Source organism: Salvelinus namaycush, unplaced genomic scaffold (genome assembly GCF_016432855.1).
Source record: "Salvelinus namaycush isolate Seneca unplaced genomic scaffold, SaNama_1.0 Scaffold1264, whole genome shotgun sequence".
NCBI lineage: Eukaryota > Metazoa > Chordata > Actinopteri > Salmoniformes > Salmonidae > Salvelinus > Salvelinus namaycush.
The window spans coordinates 3,444-28,908 of record NW_024057969.1 but is presented as its reverse complement, the minus strand read 5'-3'; the positions used below and the strand labels follow the sequence as shown (position 1 = coordinate 28,908).

Sequence of the window (25,465 nt, the reverse complement as noted above, 5' to 3'; positions counted from 1 at the left end):
TCCTCTAGTGGACATGTGGATGTTTAGTCTGTCCTCTAGTGGACCTGTGGATGTTTAGTCTGTCCTCTAGTGGACCTGTGGATGTTTAGTCTGTCCTCTAGTGGTCCTCTAGTGGACATGTGGATGTTTAGTCTGTCCTCTAGTGGACCTGTGGATGTTTAGTCTGTCCTCTAGTGGACCTGTGGATGTTTAGTCTGTCCTCTAGTGGGCCTCTAGTGGGCCTGTGGATGTTTAGTCTGTCCTCTAGTGGGCCTCTAGTGGACCTGTGGATGTTTAGTCTGTCCTCTAGTGGACCTGTGGATGTTTAGTCTGTCCTCTAGTGGACCTGTGGATGTTTAGTCTGTCCTCTAGTGGTCCTCTAGTGGACATGTGGATGTTTAGTCTGTCCTCTAGTGGACCTGTGGATGTTTAGTCTGTCCTCTAGTGGACCTGTGGATGTTTAGTCTGTCCTCTAGTGGGCCTGTGGATGTTTAGTCTGTCCTCTAGTGGGCCTGTGGATGTTTAGTCTGTCCTCTAGTGGGCCTCTAGTGGGCCTGTGGATGTTTAGTCTGTCCTCTAGTGGTCCTGTGGATGTTTAGTCTGTCCTCTAGTGGGCCTGTGGATGTTTAGTCTGTCCTCTAGTGGGCCTGTGGATGTTTAGTCTGTCCTCTAGTGGGCCTCTAGTGGGCCTGTGGATGTTTAGTCTGTCCTCTAGTGGGCCTGTGGATGTTTAGTCTGTCCTCTAGTGGGCCTCTAGTGGGCCTGTGGATGTTTAGTCTGTCCTCTAGTGGGCCTGTGGATGTTTAGTCTGTCCTCTAGTGGGCCTGTGGATGTTTAGTCTGTCCTCTAGTGGGCCTCTAGTGGGCCTGTGGATGTTTAGTCTGTCCTCTAGTGGGCCTGTGGATGTTTAGTCTGTCCTCTAGTGGACCTGTGGATGTTTAGTCTGTCCTCTAGTGGACCTGTGGATGTTTAGTCTGTCCTCTAGTGGACCTGTGGATGTTTAGTCTGTCCTCTAGTGGGCCTCTAGTGGGCCTGTGGATGTTTAGTCTGTCCTCTAGTGGGCCTGTGGATGTTTAGTCTGTCCTCTAGTGGGCCTCTAGTGGGCCTGTGGATGTTTAGTCTGTCCTCTAGTGGACCTGTGGATGTTTAGTCTGTCCTCTAGTGGGCCTGTGGATGTTTAGTCTGTCCTCTAGTGGTCCTCTAGTGGGCCTGTGGATGTTTAGTCTGTCCTCTAGTGGGCCTCTAGTGGACCTGTGGATGTTTAGTCTGTCCTCTAGTGGGCCTGTGGATGTTTAGTCTGTCCTCTAGTGGGCCTGTGGATGTTTAGTCTGTCCTCTAGTGGACCTGTGGATGTTTAGTCTGTCCTCTAGTGGACCTGTGGATGTTTAGTCTGTCCTCTAGTGGGCCTCTAGTGGACCCGTGGATGTTTACATCCGGAACACTCCGAAGCGTGTCCTCTGTGTCGGGGCATTGAGTGTAGCACTGAGACTCATTCCCAGAACCAGACGGGTGTCAGCCGGGTCGATGATACCGTCATCCCACAGCCTACACAGACGGGCAGAAAGACAGACAGAACAACATGGAAGATAAAACACAAGGTAAAACTCACAATATATAATATTTTATTTATTTAAATGTTCTTTTGTATTTTATATTTTTTAACTGCATTGTCGGTTAGAGCCTGTAAGTCAGTATTTCACTGTGAGGTCTACGACTGTTGTATTTGGCACATGTGACTAATACAATTTGATTTGAGATACTCTTCATAATTCATTATAAGCACATTAATAATGCATCATAGACCGCCTTATGAACTATGCATCATAGGCCGCCTTACGAACTATGCATCACAGACCGCCTTGTGAACTATGCATCACAGACCGCCTTACGAACTATGCATCACAGACCGCCTTGTGAACTATGCATCACAGACCGCCTTGTGAACTATGCATCACAGACCGCCTTACGAGCTATGCATCATAGACCGCCTTACGAGCTATGCATCATAGACCGCCTTACGAGCTATGCATCATAGACCGCCTTACGAGCTATGCATCATAGACCGCCTTACGAGCTATGCATCATAGACCGCCTTACGAGCTATGCATCATAGACCGCCTTACGAGCTATGCATCATAGACCGCCTTACGAGCTATGCATCATAGACCGCCTTACGAGCTATGCATCATAGACCGCCTTACGAGCTATGCATCATAGACCGCCTTACGAACTATGCATCATAGACCGCCTTACGAGCTATGCATCATAGACCGCCTTACGAGCTATGCATCATAGACCGCCTTACGAGCTATGCATCATAGACCGCCTTACGAACTATGCATCATAGACCGCCTTACGAGCTATGCATCATAGACCGCCTTACGAACTATGCATCATAGACCGCCTTATGAACTATGCATCATAGACCGCCTTACGAGCTATGCATCATAGACCGCCTTACGAGCTATGCATCATAGACCGCCTTACGAGCTATGCATCATAGACCGCCTTACGAGCTATGCATCACAGACCGCCTTACGAACTATGCATCACAGACCGCCTTGTGAACTATGCATCACAGACCGCCTTGTGAACTATGCATCACAGACCGCCTTGTGAACTATGCATCACAGACCGCCTTGTGAACTATGCATCATAGACCGCCTTACGAACTATGCATCACAGACCGCCTTACGAACTATGCATCACAGACCGCCTTGTGAACTATGCATCATAGACCGCCTTATGAACTATGCATCATAGACCGCCTTACGAACTATGCATCATAGACCGCCTTACGAACTATGCATCATAGACCGCCTTATGAACTATGCATCATAGACCGCCTTACGAACTATGCATCATAGACCGCCTTACGAACTATGCATCATAGACCGCCTTGTGAACTATGCATCATAGACTGGGTGATGCCGATATCTCACCTAGCGCTGGAGAAGTAGGGGCTTCCTTCCTCTTCAAACCGTTTGACGATGGGTTCCTTCATGGCGGCCTCCTGCTCTGCTGTGAACTGAACATGGAACATTGGTTATATTAGTTAGTCCTGTAACAGCCTAGATCAGCCCTTTCCAACCCTCTCCTCTGGGACCCCCAGCCGATCCAACCCTCTCCTCCGGGACCCCCAGCCGATCCAACCTCTCCTCTGGGACCCCTCTTTGTATCGGCTGGGGGTCCCAGAGGAGAGGTTTGGAAAAAGGCTGGCTTAGGTTATACCTACTGTCAGAAAAAACCTAGATGTTAACCTACTGAGATATGGTGTAATACTGACCTCCTGACCTCTCTGGTCCGCTGGTCTGTAGTCTAGATGTTAACCCACTGAGATATGGAGTAATACTGACCTCTCTAGTCCGCTGGTCTGTAGTCTAGATGTTAACCCACTGAGATATGGAGTAATACTGACCTCTCTAGTCCGCTGGTCTGTAGTCTAGATGTTAACCCACTGAGATATGGAGTAATACTGACCTCCTGACCTCTCTAGTCCGCTGGTCTGTAGTCTAGATGTTAACCCACTGAGATATGGTGTAATACTGACCTCCTGTCCTCTCTAGTCCGCTGGTCTGTATTCTAGATGTTAACCCACTGAGATATGGAGTAATACTGACCTCCTGTCCTCTCTAGTCCGCTGGTCTGTAGTCTAGATGTTAACCCACTGAGATATGGTGTAATACTGACCTCCTGACCTCTCTGGTCCGCTGGTCTGTAGTCTAGATGTTAACCCACTGAGATATGGTGTAATACTGACCTCTCTAGTCCGCTGGTCTGTAGTCTAGATGTTAACCCACTGAGATATGGAGTAATACTGACCTCCTGACCTCTCTAGTCCGCTGGTCTGTAGTCTAGATGTTAACCCACTGAGATATGGTGTAATACTGACCTCTCTAGTCCGCTGGTCTGTAGTCTAGATGTTAACCCACTGAGATATGGTGTAATACTGACCTCTCTAGTCCGCTGGTCTGTAGTCTAGATGTTAACCCACTGAGATATGGAGTAATACTGACCTCTCTAGTCCGCTGGTCTGTAGTCTAGATGTTAACCCACTGAGATATGGTGTAATACTGACCTCTCTAGTCCGCTGGTCTGTAGTCTAGATGTTAACCCACTGAGATATGGTGTAATACTGACCTCTCTAGTCCGCTGGTCTGTAGTCTAGATGTTAACCCACTGAGATATGGTGTAATACTGACCTCCTGTCCTCTCTAGTCCGCTGGTCTGTAGTCTAGATGTTAACCCACTGAGATATGGAGTAATACTGACCTCTCTAGTCCGCTGGTCTCTAGTCTAGATGTTAACCCACTGAGATATGGTGTAATACTGACCTCCTGTCCTCTCTAGTCCGCTGGTCTGTAGTCTAGATGTTAACCCACTGAGATATGGAGTAATACTGACCTCTCTAGTCCGCTGGTCTCTAGTCTAGATGTTAACCCACTGAGATATGGAGTAATACTGACCTCCTGACCTCTCTAGTCCGCTGGTCTGTAGTCTAGATGTTAACCCACTGAGATATGGAGTAATACTGACCTCTCTAGTCCGCTGGTCTCTAGTCTAGATGTTAACCCACTGAGATATGGAGTAATACTGACCTCCTGACCTCTCTGGTCCGCTGGTCTGTAGTCTAGATGTTAACCCACTGAGATATGGAGTAATACTGACCTCCTGACCTCTCTAGTCCGCTGGTCTGTAGTCTAGATGTTAACCCACTGAGATATGGTGTAATCCTGACCTCTCTGGTCCGCTGGTCTGTAGTCTAGATGTTAACCTACTGAGATATGGTGTAATACTGACCTCCTGTCCTCTCTAGTCCGCTGGTCTGTAGTCTAGATGTTAACCCACTGAGATATGGAGTAATACTGACCTCCTGACCTCTCTAGTCCGCTGGTCTGTAGTCTAGATGTTAACCCACTGAGATATGGAGTAATACTGACCTCTCTAGTCCGCTGGTCTGTAGTCTAGATGTTAACCCACTGAGATATGGAGTAATACTGACCTCTCTAGTCCGCTGGTCTGTAGTCTAGATGTTAACCCACTGAGATATGGAGTAATACTGACCTCTCTAGTCCGCTGGTCTGTAGTCTAGATGTTAACCCACTGAGATATGGTGTAATACTGACCTCTCTAGTCCGCTGGTCTGTAGTCTAGATGTTAACCCACTGAGATATGGAGTAATACTGACCTCTCTAGTCCGCTGGTCTGTAGTCTAGATGTTAACCCACTGAGATATGGTGTAATACTGACCTCTCTAGTCCGCTGGTCTGTAGTCTAGATGTTAACCCACTGAGATATGGTGTAATACTGACCTCCTGTCCTCTCTAGTCCGCTGGTCTGTAGTCTAGATGTTAACCCACTGAGATATGGAGTAATACTGACCTCTCTAGTCCGCTGGTCTCTAGTCTAGATGTTAACCCACTGAGATATGGTGTAATACTGACCTCCTGTCCTCTCTAGTCCGCTGGTCTGTAGTCTAGATGTTAACCCACTGAGATATGGAGTAATACTGACCTCTCTAGTCCGCTGGTCTCTAGTCTAGATGTTAACCCACTGAGATATGGAGTAATACTGACCTCCTGACCTCTCTAGTCCGCTGGTCTGTAGTCTAGATGTTAACCCACTGAGATATGGAGTAATACTGACCTCTCTAGTCCGCTGGTCTGTAGTCTAGATGTTAACCCACTGAGATATGGAGTAATACTGACCTCTCTAGTCCGCTGGTCTGTAGTCTAGATGTTAACCCACTGAGATATGGTGTAATACTGACCTCCTTGCCCTCTCTAGCCCGCTGGTCTTTAGTGATGGTAGCGAGTACGGTGGCAGCCTGCTCGCCACCCATCACAGAGATACGGGAGTTGGGCCACATGTACAGAAACCGGGGGCTGGAGGAGAGGAGGACACATGTTGTTTACTGTACATGAGGAACCACGGGTCCCTCTAGCTACCAGGACAGGAAGGCCTAATCCTAGGCCAAAACCTTCAGTAGAATAGTTCTGTCCATACAGGGCAGGGGTCATCAGCTAGATGGTTCTGTCCATACAGGGCAGGGGTCATCAGCTAGATGGTTCTGTCCATACAGGGCAGGGGTCATCAGCTAGATGGTTCTGTCCATACAGGGCAGGGGTCATCAGCTAGATGGTTCTGTCCATACAGGGCAGGGGTCATCAGCTAGATGGTTCTGTCCATACAGGGCAGGGGTCATCAGCTAGATGGTTCTGTCCATACAGGGCAGGGGTCATCAGCTAGATGGTTCTGTCCATACAGGGCAGGGGTCATCAGCTAGATGGTTCTGTCCATACAGGGCAGGGGTCATCAGCTAGATGGTTCTGTCCATACAGGGCAGGGGTCATCAGCTAGATGGTTCTGTCCATACAGGGCAGGGGTCATCAGCTAGATGGTTCTGTCCATACAGGGTCATCAGCTAGATTCAGTCGCAGGATAATTGTTTCTTGACTGGACGGTGGCATGAATCCCAAAACAGATATGTTAGGACTGAAACAAAATCATTTCAACTTCCAGCTTACATTTGTGTCTCTATTATGTGCAGGAAACACTTAGGAACAGATTTCTTAAATTAAAATCACTTGGGAGCTGATTTCCTGGTGTTTTTACACTCTTTTATGTCCAACAAAGAAAATTCCACACACTTATTTATTTTTGCTCAGTACTTAGGGGGCCAGATAACAACCCCCCCCCCCCCTGTCCCCTCCCGGGCCATACCACCCCCCTGTCAAGGCTAGGGTATACCCGTAGGCTTGACAGGCCATGTCATTAGGACCTGTATTGTCGGGTGGTGTAGTGTGTACTATGTAGTGTGTACTATGTAGTGTGTACACTATGTAGTGTGTAGGGTATACCTGTATGCTCTGCCACACATGCCGTAGTTGCCCGCTCCATACGAGCCGCCGATGATCACCGTGATCTTGGGCACGTTGGCACACGCAACCGCCGTGACCATCTTAGCCCCGTCCTTGGCGATGCCGCCTGCCTCGTACTCCCTGCCCACCATGAAGCCTGCAGAGATAGAGACAGAGGGGGATGAGGACAGAGGGGGGATGAGGACAGAGGGGAGATGAGGACAGAGGGGAGATGAGGACAGAGGGGGGATGAGGACAGAGGGGAGATGAGGACAGAGGGGGGATGAGGACAGAGGGGAGATGAGGACAGAGGGGGGATGAGGACAGAGGGGGGATGAGGACAGAGAGGGGTGAGGACAGAGAGGGGATGAGGACAGAGGGGGGATGAGGACAGAGGGGGGATGAGGACAGAGGGGGGATGAGGACAGAGGGGGGATGAGGACAGAGGGAGATGAGGACAGAGAGGGATGAGAACAGAGAGGGATGAGAACAGAGAGGGATGAGAACAGAGAGGGATGAGAACAGAGAGGGATGAGAACAGAGAGGGATGAGGACAGAGGGGGGATGAGGACAGAGAGGGGATGATGACAGAGGGAGATGAGGACAGAGAGGAGTGAGGACAGAGAGGAGTGAGGACAGAGAGGGATGAGGACAGAGGGGGATGAGGACAGAGGGGGATGAGGACAGAGGGGGATGAGGACAGAGGGTGATGAGGACAGAGGGTGATGAGGACAGAGGGGGATGAGGACAGAGAGGAGTGAGGACAGAGAGGGATGAGGACAGAGGGGGATGAGGACAGAGGGGGATGAGGACAGAGGGAGAGAGCACAAAACAAAAAGATGGAACATTGAACTTCATACACCCTGCCTGTCTTGTAGGAGGAATCAACCTCGTCTGTACTGACCTGTGATGTTTTGTAGGAAGATAAGTGGAATGTTTCTCTGACAGCATAACTCTATGAAATGAGTTGCCTGGAACACAGTAATGCAGAAGTCATTATGTACATAGTGGTTATTATACTGTGAACTAAAATATCCTACTTCTCTGCCATCATGTGTCAGATCACCTTCCTCAACGGCAGAAACTTACTTTCTTAGCAGACTCTGAGAACAGGACTCCATTGTTACCAATGATTCCAACAGGGTAACCAAATATCCTGGAGAAGCCTGCGAACAGACGTGAGACGGAATCAATCACACCTGTACTTCAACGACACACACGTCTAATCACACCTGTACTTCAACAACACAGCATGGTCTCTCAAGACATACAGGGTTATATCCACATACTGGATGTAGTATAAGGTTCAGAACTGTAGATGTTCACCACATGACTGGACATCTGCTAGTCCAACATCTCACTCCAAAATCATGGTCATTAATATGGGTCAGGGCTCTGTGCAGGCCAGTCAAGTTCTTCCACACCGATCTTGACAAAGCATTTCTGTATGGACCTCGCTTTGGACATCGCACGGGAGCATTGTCATGCTGAAACAGGAAGGGACTTCCCCAAACTGTTGGCACAAAGTTGGAAGCACAGAATCATCTAGAATGTCATTGTATGCTGAAGCTTTAAGAGGTCCTTTCACTGGAACTAAGGGGCCTAACCCAAACCATGAAAAACAGCCCAAGACCATTATTCCTCCACCAAACTTTACAGTTGGCACTATGCATTGGGGCAGGTAGCGTTCTCCTGGCATCCACCAAACCCAGATTCGTCAGACTGCCAGATGGTGAAGCGTGATTCATCACTCCAGACAACGCATTTCCACTGCTCCAGAGTCCAATGGCGGCGAGCTTTAGACCACTCGTGGCATTACGCATGGAGATCTTAGTCTTGTGTGCAGCTGCTCGGCCCCGGAAACCCATTTCATGAAGCTCCTGACGAACAGTTCTTGCTGAAGTTGCTTCCAGAGGCAGTTTTGAACTCGGTAGTGAGCGTTACAACCGAGGACAGACAATTTTTACGCGCTACTCGCTTCAGCTCTCGGCGGTCCTGTTCTGTGAGCTTGTGTGGCCTACCACTTCACGGCTGAGCCGTTGTTGCTCCTAGACGTTTCCACTTCGCAATAACAGCACTTACAGTTGACAGAGGCAGCTCTAGCAGGGCAGAAATTTGACAAACTGACTTGTTGGAAAGGTGGCATCCTATGACGTTGCCACGTTGAAAGTCACTGAGCTCTTCAGTAAGGCCATTCTACTGGCAATGTTTGTCTATGGAGATTGCATGGCTGTGTGCTTGAATTAATACACCGGTCAGCAACGGGTGTGGCACACAGATGCGTACAAAGCTCTCCCTCGCCCTCCATTTGGCAAATCTGACCATAATTCTATCCTCCTGATTCCTGCTTACAAGCAAATACTAAACAGTAATTACCAGTGACTCGCTCAATACGGAAAGTGGTCAGATGACGGATGCTAAGCTACAGGACTGTTTTGCTAGCACAGACTAGAATATGTTCCGGGATTCATCCATTGAGGAGTACACCACCTCAGTCACCGGCTTCATCAATAAGTGCAGACGATGTCCCCACAGTGACCGTACGTACATATCCCAACCAGAAGCCATGGATTACAGGCAACATCCGTATCGAGCTAAAGGCTAGAGCTGCCGCTTTCAAGGAGCGGAACACTAATCCGGACACTTATAAGAAATCCCGCTATGCCCTCAGACGAACCAATAAACAGGCAAAACGTCAATACAGGACTAAGATTGAATCCTACTACACCGGCTCTGACACTCGTCAGATGTGGCAGGACTTGCAAACTATTACGGGCTACAAAGGGAAACCCAGACGCGAGCTGCCCAGTGACGTGAGCCTACCAGATGAGTTGAATGCCTTTTATGCTCGCTTCGAGGCAAGCAACACTGAAGCATACATTAGAGCACCAGCTGTTCCGGACAACTGTGTAATCACGCTCTCCGTAGCCGATGTGAGCCCTTTAAAAGACCTTTAAACATTCACAAGGCCGCTGGGCCAGACGGATTGCCAGGACGTGTACTCAGAGCATGCACGGACCAACTGGCAAGTGTCTTCACTGACATTTTTAACCTCTTCCTGACCAAGTCCGTAGTCCCTGTTCCCAAGAAAGCGAAGGTAACCTGCCTGATTACCGCCCCGTAGCACTCACGTCGGTAGCCATGAAGTGCTTTGAAAGGCTGGTCATGGCTCACATCAAAACCATCATCCCAGAAACCTGGACCCACTCCAATTCGCATACTGCGCCAACAGATCCACAGATGACGCAATCTCAATCGCACTCCACACTGCCCTTTCTCACCTGGACAAAAGGAACACCTATGTGAGAATGCTATTAATTGACTACAGCTCAGCGTTCAACACCATATTGCCCACAAAGCTCATCACTAAGCTAAGGACCCTGGGACTAAACACCTCCCTCTGCTACTGTATCCTGGACTTCCTGACGGGTCGCCCCCCCAGGTGGTGAGGGTAGGTAACAACACATCCGCCAGCTTACTGCTATGCGTTGGCGCCAACTACCGTTGCGGCGATGAAAGTGTTCTCGCTTAGTTCACTAAACGCTGTAGAAAACTACCTTCGTCGTAATGACGCCTTAGCTAAGGAGCCAGCTACGAAACTACCTTCGTCGTAATGACGCCTTAGCTAAGGAGCCAGCTACGAAACTACCTTCGTCGTAATGACGCCTTAGCTAAGGAGCCAGCTACGAAACTACCTTCGTCGTAATGACGCCTTAGCTAAGGAGCCAGCTACGAAACTACCTTCGTCGTAATGACGCCTTAGCTAAGGAGCCAGCTACGAAACTACCTTCGTCGTAATGACGCCTTAGCTAAGGAGCCAGCTACGAAACTACCTTCGTCGTAATGACGCCTTAGCTAAGGAGCCAGCTACGAAACTACCTTCGTCGTAATGACGCCTTAGCTAAGGAGCCAGCTACGAAACTACCTTCGTCGTAATGACGCCTTAGCTAAGGAGCCAGCTACGAAACTACCTTCGTCGTAATGACGCCTTAGCTAAGGAGCCAGCTACGAAACTACCTTCGTCGTAATGACGCCTTAGCTAAGGAGCCAGCTACGAAACTACCTTCGTCGTAATGACGCCTTAGCTAAGGAGCCAGCTACGAAACTACCTTCGTCGTAATGACGCCTTAGCTAAGGAGCCAGCTACGAAACTACCTTCGTCGTAATGACGCCTTAGCTAAGGAGCCAGCTACGAAACTACCTTCGTCGTAATGACGCCTTAGCTAAGGAGCCAGCTACGAAACTACCTTCGTCGTAATGACGCCTTAGCTAAGGAGCCAGCTACGAAACTACCTTCGTCGTAATGACGCCTTAGCTAAGGAGCCAGCTACGAAACTACCTTCGTCGTAATGACGCCTTAGCTAAGGAGCCAGCTACGAAACTACCTTCGTCGTAATGACGCCTTAGCTAAGGAGCCAGCTACGAAACTACCTTCGTCGTAATGACGCCTTAGCTAAGGAGCCAGCTACGAAACTACCTTCGTCGTAATGACGCCTTAGCTAAGGAGCCAGCTACGAAACTACCTTCGTCGTAATGACGCCTTAGCTAAGGAGCCAGCTACGAAACTACCTTCGTCGTAATGACGCCTTAGCTAAGGAGCCAGCTACGAAACTACCTTCGTCGTAATGACGCCTTAGCTAAGGAGCCAGCTACGAAACTACCTTCGTCGTAATGACGCCTTAGCTAAGGAGCCAGCTACGAAACTACCTTCGTCGTAATGACGCCTTAGCTAAGGAGCCAGCTACGAAACTACCTTCGTCGTAATGACGCCTTAGCTAAGGAGCCAGCTACGAAACTACCTTCGTCGTAATGACGCCTTAGCTAAGGAGCCAGCTACGAAACTACCTTCGTCGTAATGACGCCTTAGCTAAGGAGCCAGCTACGAAACTACCTTCGTCGTAATGACGCCTTAGCTAAGGAGCCAGCTACGAAACTACCTTCGTCGTAATGACGCCTTAGCTAAGGAGCCAGCTACGAAACTACCTTCGTCGTAATGACGCCTTAGCTAAGGAGCCAGCTACGAAACTACCTTCGTCGTAATGACGCCTTAGCTAAGGAGCCAGCTACGAAACTACCTTCGTCGTAATGACGCCTTAGCTAAGGAGCCAGCTACGAAACTACCTTCGTCGTAATGACGCCTTAGCTAAGGAGCCAGCTACGAAACTACCTTCGTCGTAATGACGCCTTAGCTAAGGAGCCAGCTACGAAACTACCTTCGTCGTAATGACGCCTTAGCTAAGGAGCCAGCTACGAAACTACCTTCGTCGTAATGACGCCTTAGCTAAGGAGCCAGCTACGAAACTACCTTCGTCGTAATGACGCCTTAGCTAAGGAGCCAGCTACGAAACTACCTTCGTCGTAATGACGCCTTAGCTAAGGAGCCAGCTACGAAACTACCTTCGTCGTAATGACGCCTTAGCTAAGGAGCCAGCTACGAAACTACCTTCGTCGTAATGACGCCTTAGCTAAGGAGCCAGCTACGACACTACCTTCGTCGTAATGACGCCTTAGCTAAGGAGCCAGCTACGAAACTACCTTCGTCGTAATGACGCCTTAGCTAAGGAGCCAGCTACGAAACTACCTTCGTCGTAATGACGCCTTAGCTAAGGAGCCAGCTACGAAACTACCTTCGTCGTAATGACGCCTTAGCTAAGGAGCCAGCTACGAAACTACCTTCGTCGTAATGACGCCTTAGCTAAGGAGCCAGCTACGAAACTACCTTCGTCGTAATGACGCCTTAGCTAAGGAGCCAGCTACGAAACTACCTTCGTCGTAATGACGCCTTAGCTAAGGAGCCAGCTACGAAACTACCTTCGTCGTAATGACGCCTTAGCTAAGGAGCCAGCTACGAAACTACCTTCGTCGTAATGACGCCTTAGCTAAGGAGCCAGCTACGAAACTACCTTCGTCGTAATGACGCCTTAGCTAAGGAGCCAGCTACGAAACTACCTTCGTCGTAATGACGCCTTAGCTAAGGAGCCAGCTACGAAACTACCTTCGTCGTAATGACGCCTTAGCTAAGGAGCCAGCTACGAAACTACCTTCGTCGTAATGACGCCTTAGCTAAGGAGCCAGCTACGAAACTACCTTCGTCGTAATGACGCCTTAGCTAAGGAGCCAGCTACGAAACTACCTTCGTCGTAATGACGCCTTAGCTAAGGAGCCAGCTACGAAACTACCTTCGTCGTAATGACGCCTTAGCTAAGGAGCCAGCTACGAAACTACCTTCGTCGTAATGACGCCTTAGCTAAGGAGCCAGCTACGAAACTACCTTCGTCGTAATGACGCCTTAGCTAAGGAGCCAGCTACGAAACTACCTTCGTCGTAATGACGCCTTAGCTAAGGAGCCAGCTACGACATACAGTTAAAGTCGGAAGTTTGCTAACAAACTATAGTTTTTGGCAAGTCGGTTAGGACATCTACTTTGTGCATGACACAAGTCATTTTTCCAACAATTGTTTACAGACAGATTATTTTACTTATAATTCACTGTATCACAATTCCAGTGGGTCAGAAGTTTACATACACTTAGTTGACTGTGCCATTAAACAGCTTGGAAAATTCCAGAAAATGATGTCATGGCTTTAGAAGCTTCTGATAGGCTAATTGACATCATTTGAGTCAATTGGAGGTGTACCTGTGGATGTATTTCAAGGCCTACCTTTAAACTCAGTGCCTCTTTGCTTGACATTATGGGCAAATCAAAATAAATCAGCCAAGACCTCATAAAAAAAATTGGAGACCTCCACAAGTCTGGTTCATCCTTGAGAGCAATTTCCAAATGCCTGAAGGTACCACGTTCATCTGTACAAACAATAGTATGCAAGTATAAACACCATGGGACCACGCAGCCATCATACCGCTCAGGAACGAGACGCGTTCTGTCTCCTAAAGATGAACGTATTTTGGTGCGAAAAGTGCAAATCAATCCCAGAACAACAGCAAAGGACCTTGTGAAGATGCTGGAGGAAACCGGTACAAAAGTATCTATATCCACAGTAAAACGAGTCCAATATCGACATAACCTGAAAGGCCACTCAGCAAGGAAGAAGCCACTGCTCCAAAACCGCCATAAAAAAGCCAGACTACGGTTTGCATCTGCACATGGGGACAAATCGTACTTTTTGGAGAAATGTCCTCTGGTCTGATTAAACAAAAATACAATGGTTTGGCCATAATGACCATCGTTATGTTTGGTGGAAAAAGGGGGAGGCTTGCAAGCCAAAGAACACCATCCCAACAGTGAAGCATGGGGGTGGCAGCATCATGTTGTGGGGGTGCTATGCTGCAGGAGGGACTGGTGCACTTCACAAAATAGATGGCATCATGAGGTAGGAATATTATGTGGATATATTGAAGCAACATCTCAAGACATCAGTCAGGAGGTTAAAGCTTGGTCTCAAATGGGTCTTCCAAATGGACAATGACCCCAAGCATACTTCCAAAGTTGTGGCAAAATGGCATAAGGACAACAAAGTCAAGGTATTGGAGTGGCCATCACAAAGCCCTGACCTCAATCCTATAGAAAATGTGTGGGCAGAACTGAAAAAGCGTGTGCAAGCAAGGAGGCCTACAAACCTGACTCAGTTACACCAGCTCTGTCAGGAGGAATGGGCCAAAATTCACCCAACTTATTTTGGGAAGCTTGTGGAAGGCTACCCGAAACGTTTGACCCACGTTAAACAATTTAAAGGCAATGCCACCAAATACTAATTGAGTGTATGTAAACTTCTGACCCACTGGGAATGTGATGAAAGAAATAAAAGCTGAAATAAATCACTCTACTATTATTCTGACATTTCACATTCTTAAAATAAAGTGGTGATCCTAACTGACCTAAGACAGGGAATTTTTACTAGGATTAAATGTCAGGAATTGTGAAAAACTGAGTTTAAATGCATTTGGATAAGGTGTATGTAAACTTCCGACTTCAACATGAGTGGTTATACGCTTCATTAACATACAACACCTTCTCCTCACACATCAGTGGTGTCGACGGAGGAAGTGGAGAGCTGCAACGCGAGGGAGGAAAATAGTACTACCTGGGGTTCACCAACCTACCGGGTATTAGAAACAGGCGACCAGCCTAAACCCCAGGTAGTATAAACTGATAGCGACCAGCCTAAACCCCAGGTAGTATAAACTGATAGTGACCAGCCTAAACCCCAGGCAGTAGAAACTGATAGTGACCAGCCTAAACCCCAGGCAGTAGAAACTGATAGTGAGCAGCCTAAACCCTCAGGTAGTATAAACTGATAGTGACCAGCCTAAACCCCAGGTAGTATAAACTGATAGCGACCAGCCTAAACCCCAGGTAGTATAAACTGATAGCGACCAGCCTAAACCCCAGGTAGTATAAACTGACAGCGACCAGCCTAAACCCCAGGTAGTATAAACTGATAGCGACCAGCCTAAACCCTCAGGTAGTATAAACTGACAGCGACCAGCCTAAACCCCAGGTAGTATAAACTGACAGCGACCAGCCTAAACCCCAGGTAGTATAAACTGATAGCAACCAGCCTAAACCCTCAGGTAGTATAAACTGATAGTGACCAGCTTAAACCCCAGGTAGTAGAAACTGATAGCGACCAGCCTAAACCCCAGGTAGTATAAACTGATAGCGACCAGCCTAAACCCCAGGTAGTATAAACTGACAGCGACCAGCCTAAACCCCAGGTAGTATAAACTGATAGCGACCAGCCTAAACCCCAGGTAGTATAAACTGATAGCGACCAGCCTAAACCCCAGGTAGTATAAACTGATAGCGACCAGCCTAAACCCCAGGTGGTATAAACTGATAGTGACCAGCCTAAACCCCAGGTAGTATAAACTGATAGCGACCAGCCTAAACCCCAGGTAGTATAAACTGATAGCGACCAGCCTAAACCCCAGGTAGTATAAACTGACAGCGACCAGCCTAAACCCCAGGTAGTATAAACTGATAGCGACCAGCCTAAACCCCAGGTAGTATAAACTGATAGCGACCAGCCTAAACCCCAGGTAGTATAAACTGACAGCGACCAGCCTAAACCCCAGGTAGTATAAACTGATAGTGACCAGCCTAAACCCCAGGTAGTATAAACTGACAGCGACCAGCCTAAACCCCAGGTAGTATAAACTGATAGTGACCAGCCTAAACCCCAGGTAGTATAAACTGATAGCGACCAGCCTAAACCCCAGGTGGTATAAACTGATAGTGACCAGCCTAAACCCCAGGTAGTATAAACTGACAGCGACCAGCCTAAACCCCAGGTAGTATAAACTGATAGCGACCAGCCTAAACCCCAGGTGGTATAAACTGATAGCGACCAGCCTAAACCCCAGGTGGTATAAACTGATAGCGACCAGCCTAAACCCCAGATAGTATAAACTGATAGTGACCAGCCTAAACCCCAGGTAGTATAAACTGAGTGACCAGCCTAGTACTCACCTGTGACCACTGTATCTCCGTATAAGGCTTTGAATTCATCAAACCGGCTGCCATCGACAATCCTGGCTATCACCTGGCAATCACACAGTAGAACATATTAGATATATTATAACAAGACAGTCCATTTAAAATGCCACTCTGGGACATGGACTCCCATAATAATAACAATGAACCAGTACAATAGGGTTTTAGCTCATCCAGGCCCCTTGGACCCCCATAATAAGTACATGAATAAACGTGGGGAAGTACCTCTCTGACATCAAAGTTGCGTTTGAGGTTGGCTCCTACGATGCCATACAGCTCCTCAGCTGGGTAGAGAGGAGCCTCGGGGGGCTCTGTGGTCACCTGGCAACACACCAGGTCCATAACGTCATGTCAATAGAGGGTTAGGAGAGGAGAAGAGCAACAAACGACGCACAACATGTTTCAATGACTTATGTAGTGATGCAAGTCTGTTTTTGTTTTCTGAAAAGAAAAAGAAAAATCGAACAAACATTAGCTACACAAGAAACCAACACAACTCCTTTGACGTCAAAAAACTTCTTTAATTTTCTTTATTTTCTTTCCAAAAACACTTGAGCGTTTTGTCTCTGACCAACTCTCTCAGAACGATCTCCTGGACCTTAACCAGTCAGGCTTCAAGACGGGTCACTCAACCCAGAACGCTCTCCCCTATCAAGACGGGTCACTCAACCCAGACCGCTCTCCTCTATCAAGACGGGTCACTCAACCCAGACCGCTCTCCTCTATCAAGACGGGTCACTCAACCCAGACCGCTCTCCTCTATCAAGACGGGTCACTCAACCCAGACCGCTCTCCTCTATCAAGACGGGTCACTCAACCCAGACCGCTCTCCTCTATCAAGACGGGTCACTCAACCCAGACCGCTCTCCTCTATCAAGACGGGTCACTCAACCCAGACCGCTCTCCTCTATCAAGACGGGTCACTCAACCCAGACCGCTCTCCTCTATCAAGACGGGTCACTCAACCCAGACCGCTCTCCTCTATCAAGACGGGTCACTCAACCCAGACCGCTCTCCTCTATCAAGACGGGTCACTCAACCCAGACCGCTCTCCTCTATCAAGACGGGTCACTCAACCCAGACCGCTCTCCTCTATCAAGACGGGTCACTCAACCCAGACCGCTCTCCTCTATCAAGACGGGTCACTCAACCCAGACCGCTCTCCTCTATCAAGACGGGTCACTCAACCCAGACCGCTCTCCTCTATCAAGACGGGTCACTCAACCCAGACCGCTCTCCTCTATCAAGACGGGTCACTCAACCCAGACCGCTCTCCTCTATCAAGACGGGTCACTCAACCCAGACCGCTCTCCTCTATGTCACGGAGGCTCTTTTCTTCTCCCCCCCTTCTGACACTCAGGTGGCAACACGGATCTCTGCGTGCCTGGCACAGATATCTCAGCTTGGATGTCGGCCCACCACCTCAACCTCAACCAGACGGAGCTGCTCTTCCTCCCAGGGAAGGACTGTCCGCTCCAAGGCCTCTCCATCACGGTTGACAACTCCACAGTGTTCCGTTCCCAGAGTGCAAAGAACCTTGGAGTCACCCTGGACAACACCCTGTCGTTCTCTGCAAACATCAAAGCAGTGACTATGGTATTGGTGGAGTTGAGGTTATAACCCACCTGTGTGTTGAGGTTATAACCCACCTGTGTGTTGTTGGTGGAGATGAGGTTATAACCCACCTGTATGTTGAGGTTATAACCCACCTGTATGTTGTTGGTGGAGATGAGGTTATAACCCACCTGTGTGTTGAGGTTATAACCCACCTGTATGTTGAGGTTATAACCCACCTGTATGTTGAGGTTATAACCCACCTGTGTGTTGAGGTTATAACCCACCTGTATGTTGAGGTTATAACCCACCTGTATGTTGAGGTTATAACCCACCTGTATGTTGAGGTTATAACCCACCTGTATGTTCTTGGTGGAGTTGAGGTTATAACCCACCTGTATGTTGAGGTTATAACCCACCTGTATGTTGTTGGTGGAGATGAGGTTATAACCCACCTGTATGTTGAGGTTATAACCCACCTGTATGTTGTTGGTGGAGATGAGGTTATAACCCACCTGTATGGTATTGGTGGAGTTGAGGTTATAACCCACCTGTGTGTTGAGGTTATAACCCACCTGTATGGTATTGGTGGAGTTGAGGTTATAACCCACCTGTGTGTTGAGGTTATAACCCACCTGTATGGTATTGGTGGAGTTGAGGTTATAACCCACCTGTGTGTTGAGGTTATAACCCACCTGTATGGTATTGGTGGAGTTGAGGTTATAACCCACCTGTGTGTTGAGGTTATAACCCACCTGTATGGTATTGGTGGAGTTGAGGTTATAACCCACCTGTATGTTGTTGGTGGAGATGAGGTTATAACCCACCTGTGTGTTGAGGTTATAACCCACCTGTATGTTGAGGTTATAACCCACCTGTATGTTGAGGTTATAACCCACCTGTGTGTTGAGGTTATAACCCACCTGTATGTTGAGGTTATAACCCACCTGTATGTTGAGGTTATAACCCACCTGTATGTTGAGGTTATAACCCACCTGTATGTTCTTGGTGGAGTTGAGGTTATAACCCACCTGTATGTTGAGGTTATAACCCACCTGTATGTTGTTGGTGGAGATGAGGTTATAACCCACCTGTATGTTGAGGTTATAACCCACCTGTATGTTGTTGGTGGAGATGAGGTTATAACCCACCTGTATGGTATTGGTGGAGTTGAGGTTATAACCCACCTGTGTGTTGAGGTTATAACCCACCTGTATGGTATTGGTGGAGTTGAGGTTATAACCCACCTGTGTGTTGAGGTTATAACCCACCTGTATGGTATTGGTGGAGTTGAGGTTATAACCCACCTGTGTGTTGAGGTTATAACCCACCTGTATGGTATTGGTGGAGTTGAGGTTATAACCCACCTGTATGTTGAGGTTATAACCCACCTGTATGTTGAGGTTATAACCCACCTGTATGGTCTTGGTGGAGTTGAGGGTATAACCCACCTGTATGTTGAGGTTATAACCCACCTGTATGTTGAGGTTATAACCCACCTGTATGTTGAGGTTATAACCCACCTGTATGGTCTTGGTGTATGTTGAGGTTATAACCCACCTGTGTGTTGAGGTTATAACCCACCTGTGTGTTGAGGTTATAACCCACCTGTATTTTGAGGTTATAACCCACCTGTATGTTGAGGTTATAACCCACCTGTATGTTGAGGTTATAACCCACCTGCATGTTGAGGTTGTAACCCACCTGTATGGTCTTGGTGTAGTTGAGGTTATAACCCACCTGTATGTTGAGGTTATAACCCACCTGTATGGTCTTGGTGTAGTTGAGGTTATAACCCACCTGTATGTTGAGGTTATAACCCACCTGTATGTTGAGGTTATAACCCACCTGTATGGTCTTGGTGGAGTTGAGGTTATAACCCACCTGTATGTTGAGGTTATAACCCACCTGTGTGTTGAGGTTATAACCCACCTGTATGTTGAGGTTATAACCCACCTGTATGTTGAGGTTATAACCCACCTGTATGTTGAGGTTATAACCCACCTGTATGTTGAGGTTATAACCCACCTGTATGTTGAGGTTATAACCCACCTGTATGTTGAGGTTATAACCCACCTGTATGTTCTTGGTGTAGTTGAGGTTATAACCCACCTGTGTGTGGAGGTTATAACCCACCTGTATGTTGAGGTTATAACCCACCTGTATGTTGAGGTTATAACCCACCTGTATGTTGAGGTTATAACCCACCTGTATGTTGAGGTTATAACCCACCTGTATGTTGAGGTTATAACCCACCTGTATGTTGAGGTTATAACCCACCTGTATGTTGAGGTTATAACCCACCTGTATGGTCTTGGTGGAGTTGAGGTTATAACCCACCTGTGTGTTGAGGTTATAACCCACCTGTGTGTTGAGGTTATAACCCACCTGTGTGTTGAGGTTATAACCCACCTGTGTGTTGAGGTTACAACCCACCTGTATGTTGAGGTTATAACCCACCTGTATGTTGAGGTTATAACTCACCTGTATGTTGAGGTTATAACCCACCTGTATGTTGAGGTTATAACCCACCTGTATGGTCTTGGTGGAGTTGAGGTTATAACCCACCTGTATGTTGAGGTTATAACCCACCTGTATGTTGAGGTTATAACCCACCTGTATGTTCTTGGTGGAGTTGAGGTTATAACCCACCTGTGTGTTGAGGTTATAACCCACCTGTATGTTGAGGTTATAACCCACCTGTATGTTGAGGTTATAACCCACCTGTATGTTGAGGTTATAACCCACCTGTATGTTGAGGTTATAACCCACCTGTATGTTGAGGTTATAACCCACCTGTATGTTCTTGGTGTAGTTGAGGTTGCGGACGGCCTTGCGAGCCAGGTGAAGGGCGTGGCTATCGTCTAGAGCGTAGTGGTCTGTTACACCTGACTTCCTGTGAGACAGGAAACAGGAAACAAACACAGCTCAACACTGGATAGAGGAACCAGACCTAACTAATATCATACTGATACCTGCTCCATGGTACCATACAGTACCTACCATACCTAACTCATACCACACACTACCTACCATACAGTACCTACCATACAGTACCTACCATACAGTACCTACCATACAGTACCTACCATACCTAACTCACACCATACAGTACCTACCATACCTAACTCATACCATACAGTACCTACCATACAGTACCTACCATACAGTACCTACCATACAGTACCTACCATACCTAACTCACACCATACAGTACCTACCATACAGTACCTACCATACAGTACCTACCATACCTAACTCACACCATACAGTACCTACCATACCTAACTCATACCATACAGTATCTACCATACCTACCATACCTAACTCATACCATACAGTACCTACCATACAGTACCTACCATACAGTACCTACCATACAGTACCTACCATACAGTACCTACCATACCTAACTCATACCATACAGTACCTACCATACAGTACCTACCATACAGTACCTACCATACAGTACCTACCATACCTAACTCATACCATACAGTACCTACCATACCTAACTCATACCATACAGTACCTACCATACCTAACTCACACCATACAGTACCTACCATACAGTACCTACCATACAGTACCTACCATACCTAACTCATACCATACAGTACCTACCATACAGTACCTACCATACCTAACTCATACCATACAGTACCTACCATACAGTACCTACCATACCCAATTCATACCATACAGTACCTACCATACAGTACCTACCATACAGTACCTACCATACAGTACCTACCATACAGTACCTACCATACCTAACTCATACCATACAGTACCTACCATACAGTACATACCACACAGTACCTACCATACAGTACCTACCATACCTAACTCACACCATACAGTACCTACCATACAGTACCTACCATACAGTACCTACCATACCCAATTCATACCATACAGTACCTACCATACAGTACCTACCATACAGTACCTACCATACAGTACATACCATACAGTACCTACCATACCTAACTCATACCATACAGTACCTACCATACAGTACCTACCATACAGTACATACCATACAGTACCTACCATACCTAACTCATACCATACAGTACCTACCATACAGTACCTACCATACAGTACCTACCATACAGTACCTACCATACAGTACCTACCATACCCAATTCATACCATACAGTACCTACCATACAGTACATACCATACAGTACCTACCATACCTAACTCATACCATACAGTACCTACCATACAGTACCTACCATACAGTACCTACCATACAGTACCTACCATACCTAACAGTGGTGGAAAGTATTTAAAAATACTTTTGGGGTATTTTTTTTACTATTTATATTTTTGACAACTTTTACCCTACTACATTCCTAAAGAATATATGTACTTTTTACTCCATACATTTTCCATGACACCAACAAGTTACATGCTCAGACAGGACAGCAATACAGTCCAATACCGGCACCTATTAACATAACACCTGGTCATCCCTACTGCCTCTGATCTGGCGGACTCACTAAACACACATACTGCGTTTGTAAATGATGTCCTAGTGTTGGAGTATGCCCGTCTGTCCGTAAATACATATTAAAAAATATAAAATTGTACTGTCTGGTTTGTTTAATATATGGAGATTGATGTACAGCATTAACTTTGACCTTTTACTCAACTATGACAGTTGTGTATTTATTCCACCACAGAAAGGACCTACTATGTAATATGGATCCCCATTAGTTCCTGGCAAGGCAGCAGCTACTCTTCCTGGGGTTTATTATGGATCCCCATTAGTTCCTGCCAAGGCAGCAGCTACTCTTCCTGGGGTTTATTATGGATCCCCATTAGTTCCTGCCAAGGCAGCAGCTACTCTTCCTGGGGTTTATTATGGATCCCCATTTAGTTCCTGCCAAGGAAGCAGCTACTCTTCCTGGGGTTTATTATGGATCCCCATTAGTTCCTGCCAAGGCAGCAGCTACTCTTCCTGGGGTTTATTATGGATCCCCATTAGTTCCTGTCAAGGCAGCAGCTACTCTTCCTGGGGTATATTAAGGATCCCCATTAGTTCCTGTCAAGGCAGCAGCTACTCTTCCTGGGGTTTATTATGGATCCCCATTAGTTCCTGCCAAGGCAGCAGCTACTCTTCCTGGGGTTTATTATGGATCCCCATTAGTTCCTGCCAAGGCAGCAGCTACTCTTCCTGGGGTATATTAAGGATCCCCATTAGTTCCTGCCAAGGCAGCAGCTACTCTTCCTGGGGTATATTAAGGATCCCCATTAGTTCCTGCCAAAGCAGCAGCTACTCTTCCTGAGGTATATTAAGGATCCCCATTAGTTCCTGTCAAGGCAGCAGCTACTCTTCCTGGGATTTATTATGGATCCCCATTAGTTCCTGCCAAGGCAGCCGCTACTCTTCCTGGGGTTTATTATGGATCCCCATTAGTTCCTGCCAAGGCAGCAGCTACTCTTCCTGGGGTTTATTATGGATCCCCATTAGTTCCTGCCAAGGCAGCAGCTACTCTTCCTGGGGTTTATTATGGATCCCCATTAGTTCCTGCCAAGGCAGCAGCTACTCTTCCTGGGGTTTATTATGGATCCCCATTAGTTCCTGCCAAGGCAGCAGCTACTCTTCCTGGGGTATATTAAGGATCCACATTAGTTCCTGCCAAGGCAGCAGCTACTCTTCCTGGGGTTTATTATGGATCCCCATTAGTTCCTGCCAAGGCAGCAGCTACTCTTCCTGGGGTTTATTATGGATCCCCATTGGTTCCTGCCAAGGCAGCAGCTACTCTTCCTGGGGTTTATTATGGATCCCCATTAGTTCCTGCCAAGGCAGCAGCTACTCTTCCTGGGGTATATTAAGGATCCCCATTAGTTCCTGTCAAGGCAGCAGCTACTCTTCCTGGGGTTTATTATGGATCCCCATTAGTTCCTGCCAAGGCAGCAGCTACTCTTCCTGGGGTTTATTATGGATCCCCATTAGTTCCTGCCAAGGCAGCAGCTACTCTTCCTGGGGTTTATTATGGATCCCCATTAGTTCCTGCCAAGGCAGCAGCTACTCTTCCTGGGGTATATTAAGGATCCCCATTAGTTCCTGTCAAGGCAGCAGCTACTCTTCCTGGGGTTTATTATGGATCCCCATTGGTTCCTGCCAAGGCAGCAGCTACTCTTCCTGGGGTTTATTATGGATCCCCATTAGTTCCTGCCAAGGCAGCAGCTACTCTTCCTGGGGTATATTAAGGATCCCCATTAGTTCCTGTCAAGGCAGCAGCTACTCTTCCTGGGGTTTATTATGGATCCCCATTAGTTCCTGCCAAGGCAGCAGCTACTCTTCCTGGGGTTTATTATGGATCCCCATTAGTTCCTGCCAAGGCAGCAGCTACTCTTCCTGGGGTTTATTATGGATCCCCATTAGTTCCTGCCAAGGCAGCAGCTACTCTTCCTGGGGTATATTAAGGATCCCCATTAGTTCCTGTCAAGGCAGCAGCTACTCTTCCTGGGGTTTATTATGGATCCCCATTGGTTCCTGCCAAGGCAGCAGCTACTCTTCCTGGGGTTTATTATGGATCCCCATTAGTTCCTGCCAAGGCAGTAGCTACTCTTCCTGGGGTTTATTATGGATCCCCATTAGTTCCTGCCAAGGCAGCAGCTACTCTTCCTGGGGTTTATTATGGATCCCCATTAGTTCCTGCCAAGGCAGCAGCTACTCTTCCTGGGGTTTATTATGGATCCCCATTAGTTCCTGCCAAGGCAGCAGCTACTCTTCCTGGGGTTTATTATGGATCCTCATTAGTTCCTGCCAAGGCAGCAGCTACTCTTCCTGGGGTTTATTATGGATCCCCATTAGTTCCTGCCAAAGCAGTAGCTACTCTTCCTGGGGTTTATTATGGATCCCCATTGGTTCCTGCCAAGGCAGCAGCTACTCTTCCTGGGGTTTATTATGGATCCCCATCAGTTCCTACCAAGGTAGCAGCTACTCTTCCTGGGGTCCAGCTAAATTCAGGCAGTTTATACAATTTTAAAAACATTACAATACATTCACAACACACTGTGTGCCCTCAGGCCCCTACTCCACCATGATGTCATACTGCCTGATACCTGCAGTGAAGATCCGCCCCTCCAAGATCCTCAGCAGAGACAGTCTCACCTGTTGCTGCTTTTACCTGAAAAACAACACAGTGCATCAGTTCTACGCAGCAGGGTTGTCATGGCAACACAGTGCATCAGTTCTACGCAGCAGGGTTGTCATGGCAACACAGTGCATCAGTTCTACGCAGCAGGGTTGGCATGGCAACACAGTGCATCAGTTCTACACAGCAGGGTTGTCATGGCAACACAGTGCATCAGTTCTACACAGCAGGGTTGTCATGGCAACACAGTGCATCAGTTCTACACAGCAGGGTTGTCATGGCAACACAGTGCATCAGTTCTACGCAGCAGGGTTGTCATGATAGCACCGTTAAGATACATCATTTTCTAAATGATAAATATCTAGAATACGTTATCTAGTCCTCACCAGAGGGGGTCCTCCCAGGAAGATGGTTCCTTGACCCCTGACGATGATGCTCTCATCAGCCATGGCCGGGACATACGCTCCTCCTGCTGTACACGACCCCATAACCACCGCTAT

The 25,465-nt window shown here is 47.6% G+C and overlaps 1 protein-coding gene across 1 annotated transcript; it reads right to left on the bottom strand.

Moving 5' to 3' along the window:
- Positions 1-399: 399 nt before the first annotated feature.
- mccc2 (methylcrotonoyl-CoA carboxylase 2 (beta)) lies at positions 400-25,465 on the bottom strand (the record flags this gene model as incomplete). Its single annotated transcript, XM_038982720.1, has 11 exons — positions 400-1,524; positions 2,922-3,007; positions 5,750-5,864; positions 6,840-6,996; positions 7,744-7,810; positions 7,929-8,005; positions 16,270-16,342; positions 16,519-16,614; positions 20,644-20,743; positions 24,934-24,998; positions 25,352-25,465. Coding segments are annotated over 11 exons (1,068 nt in total), but the record flags the coding sequence as incomplete, so codon positions are not given.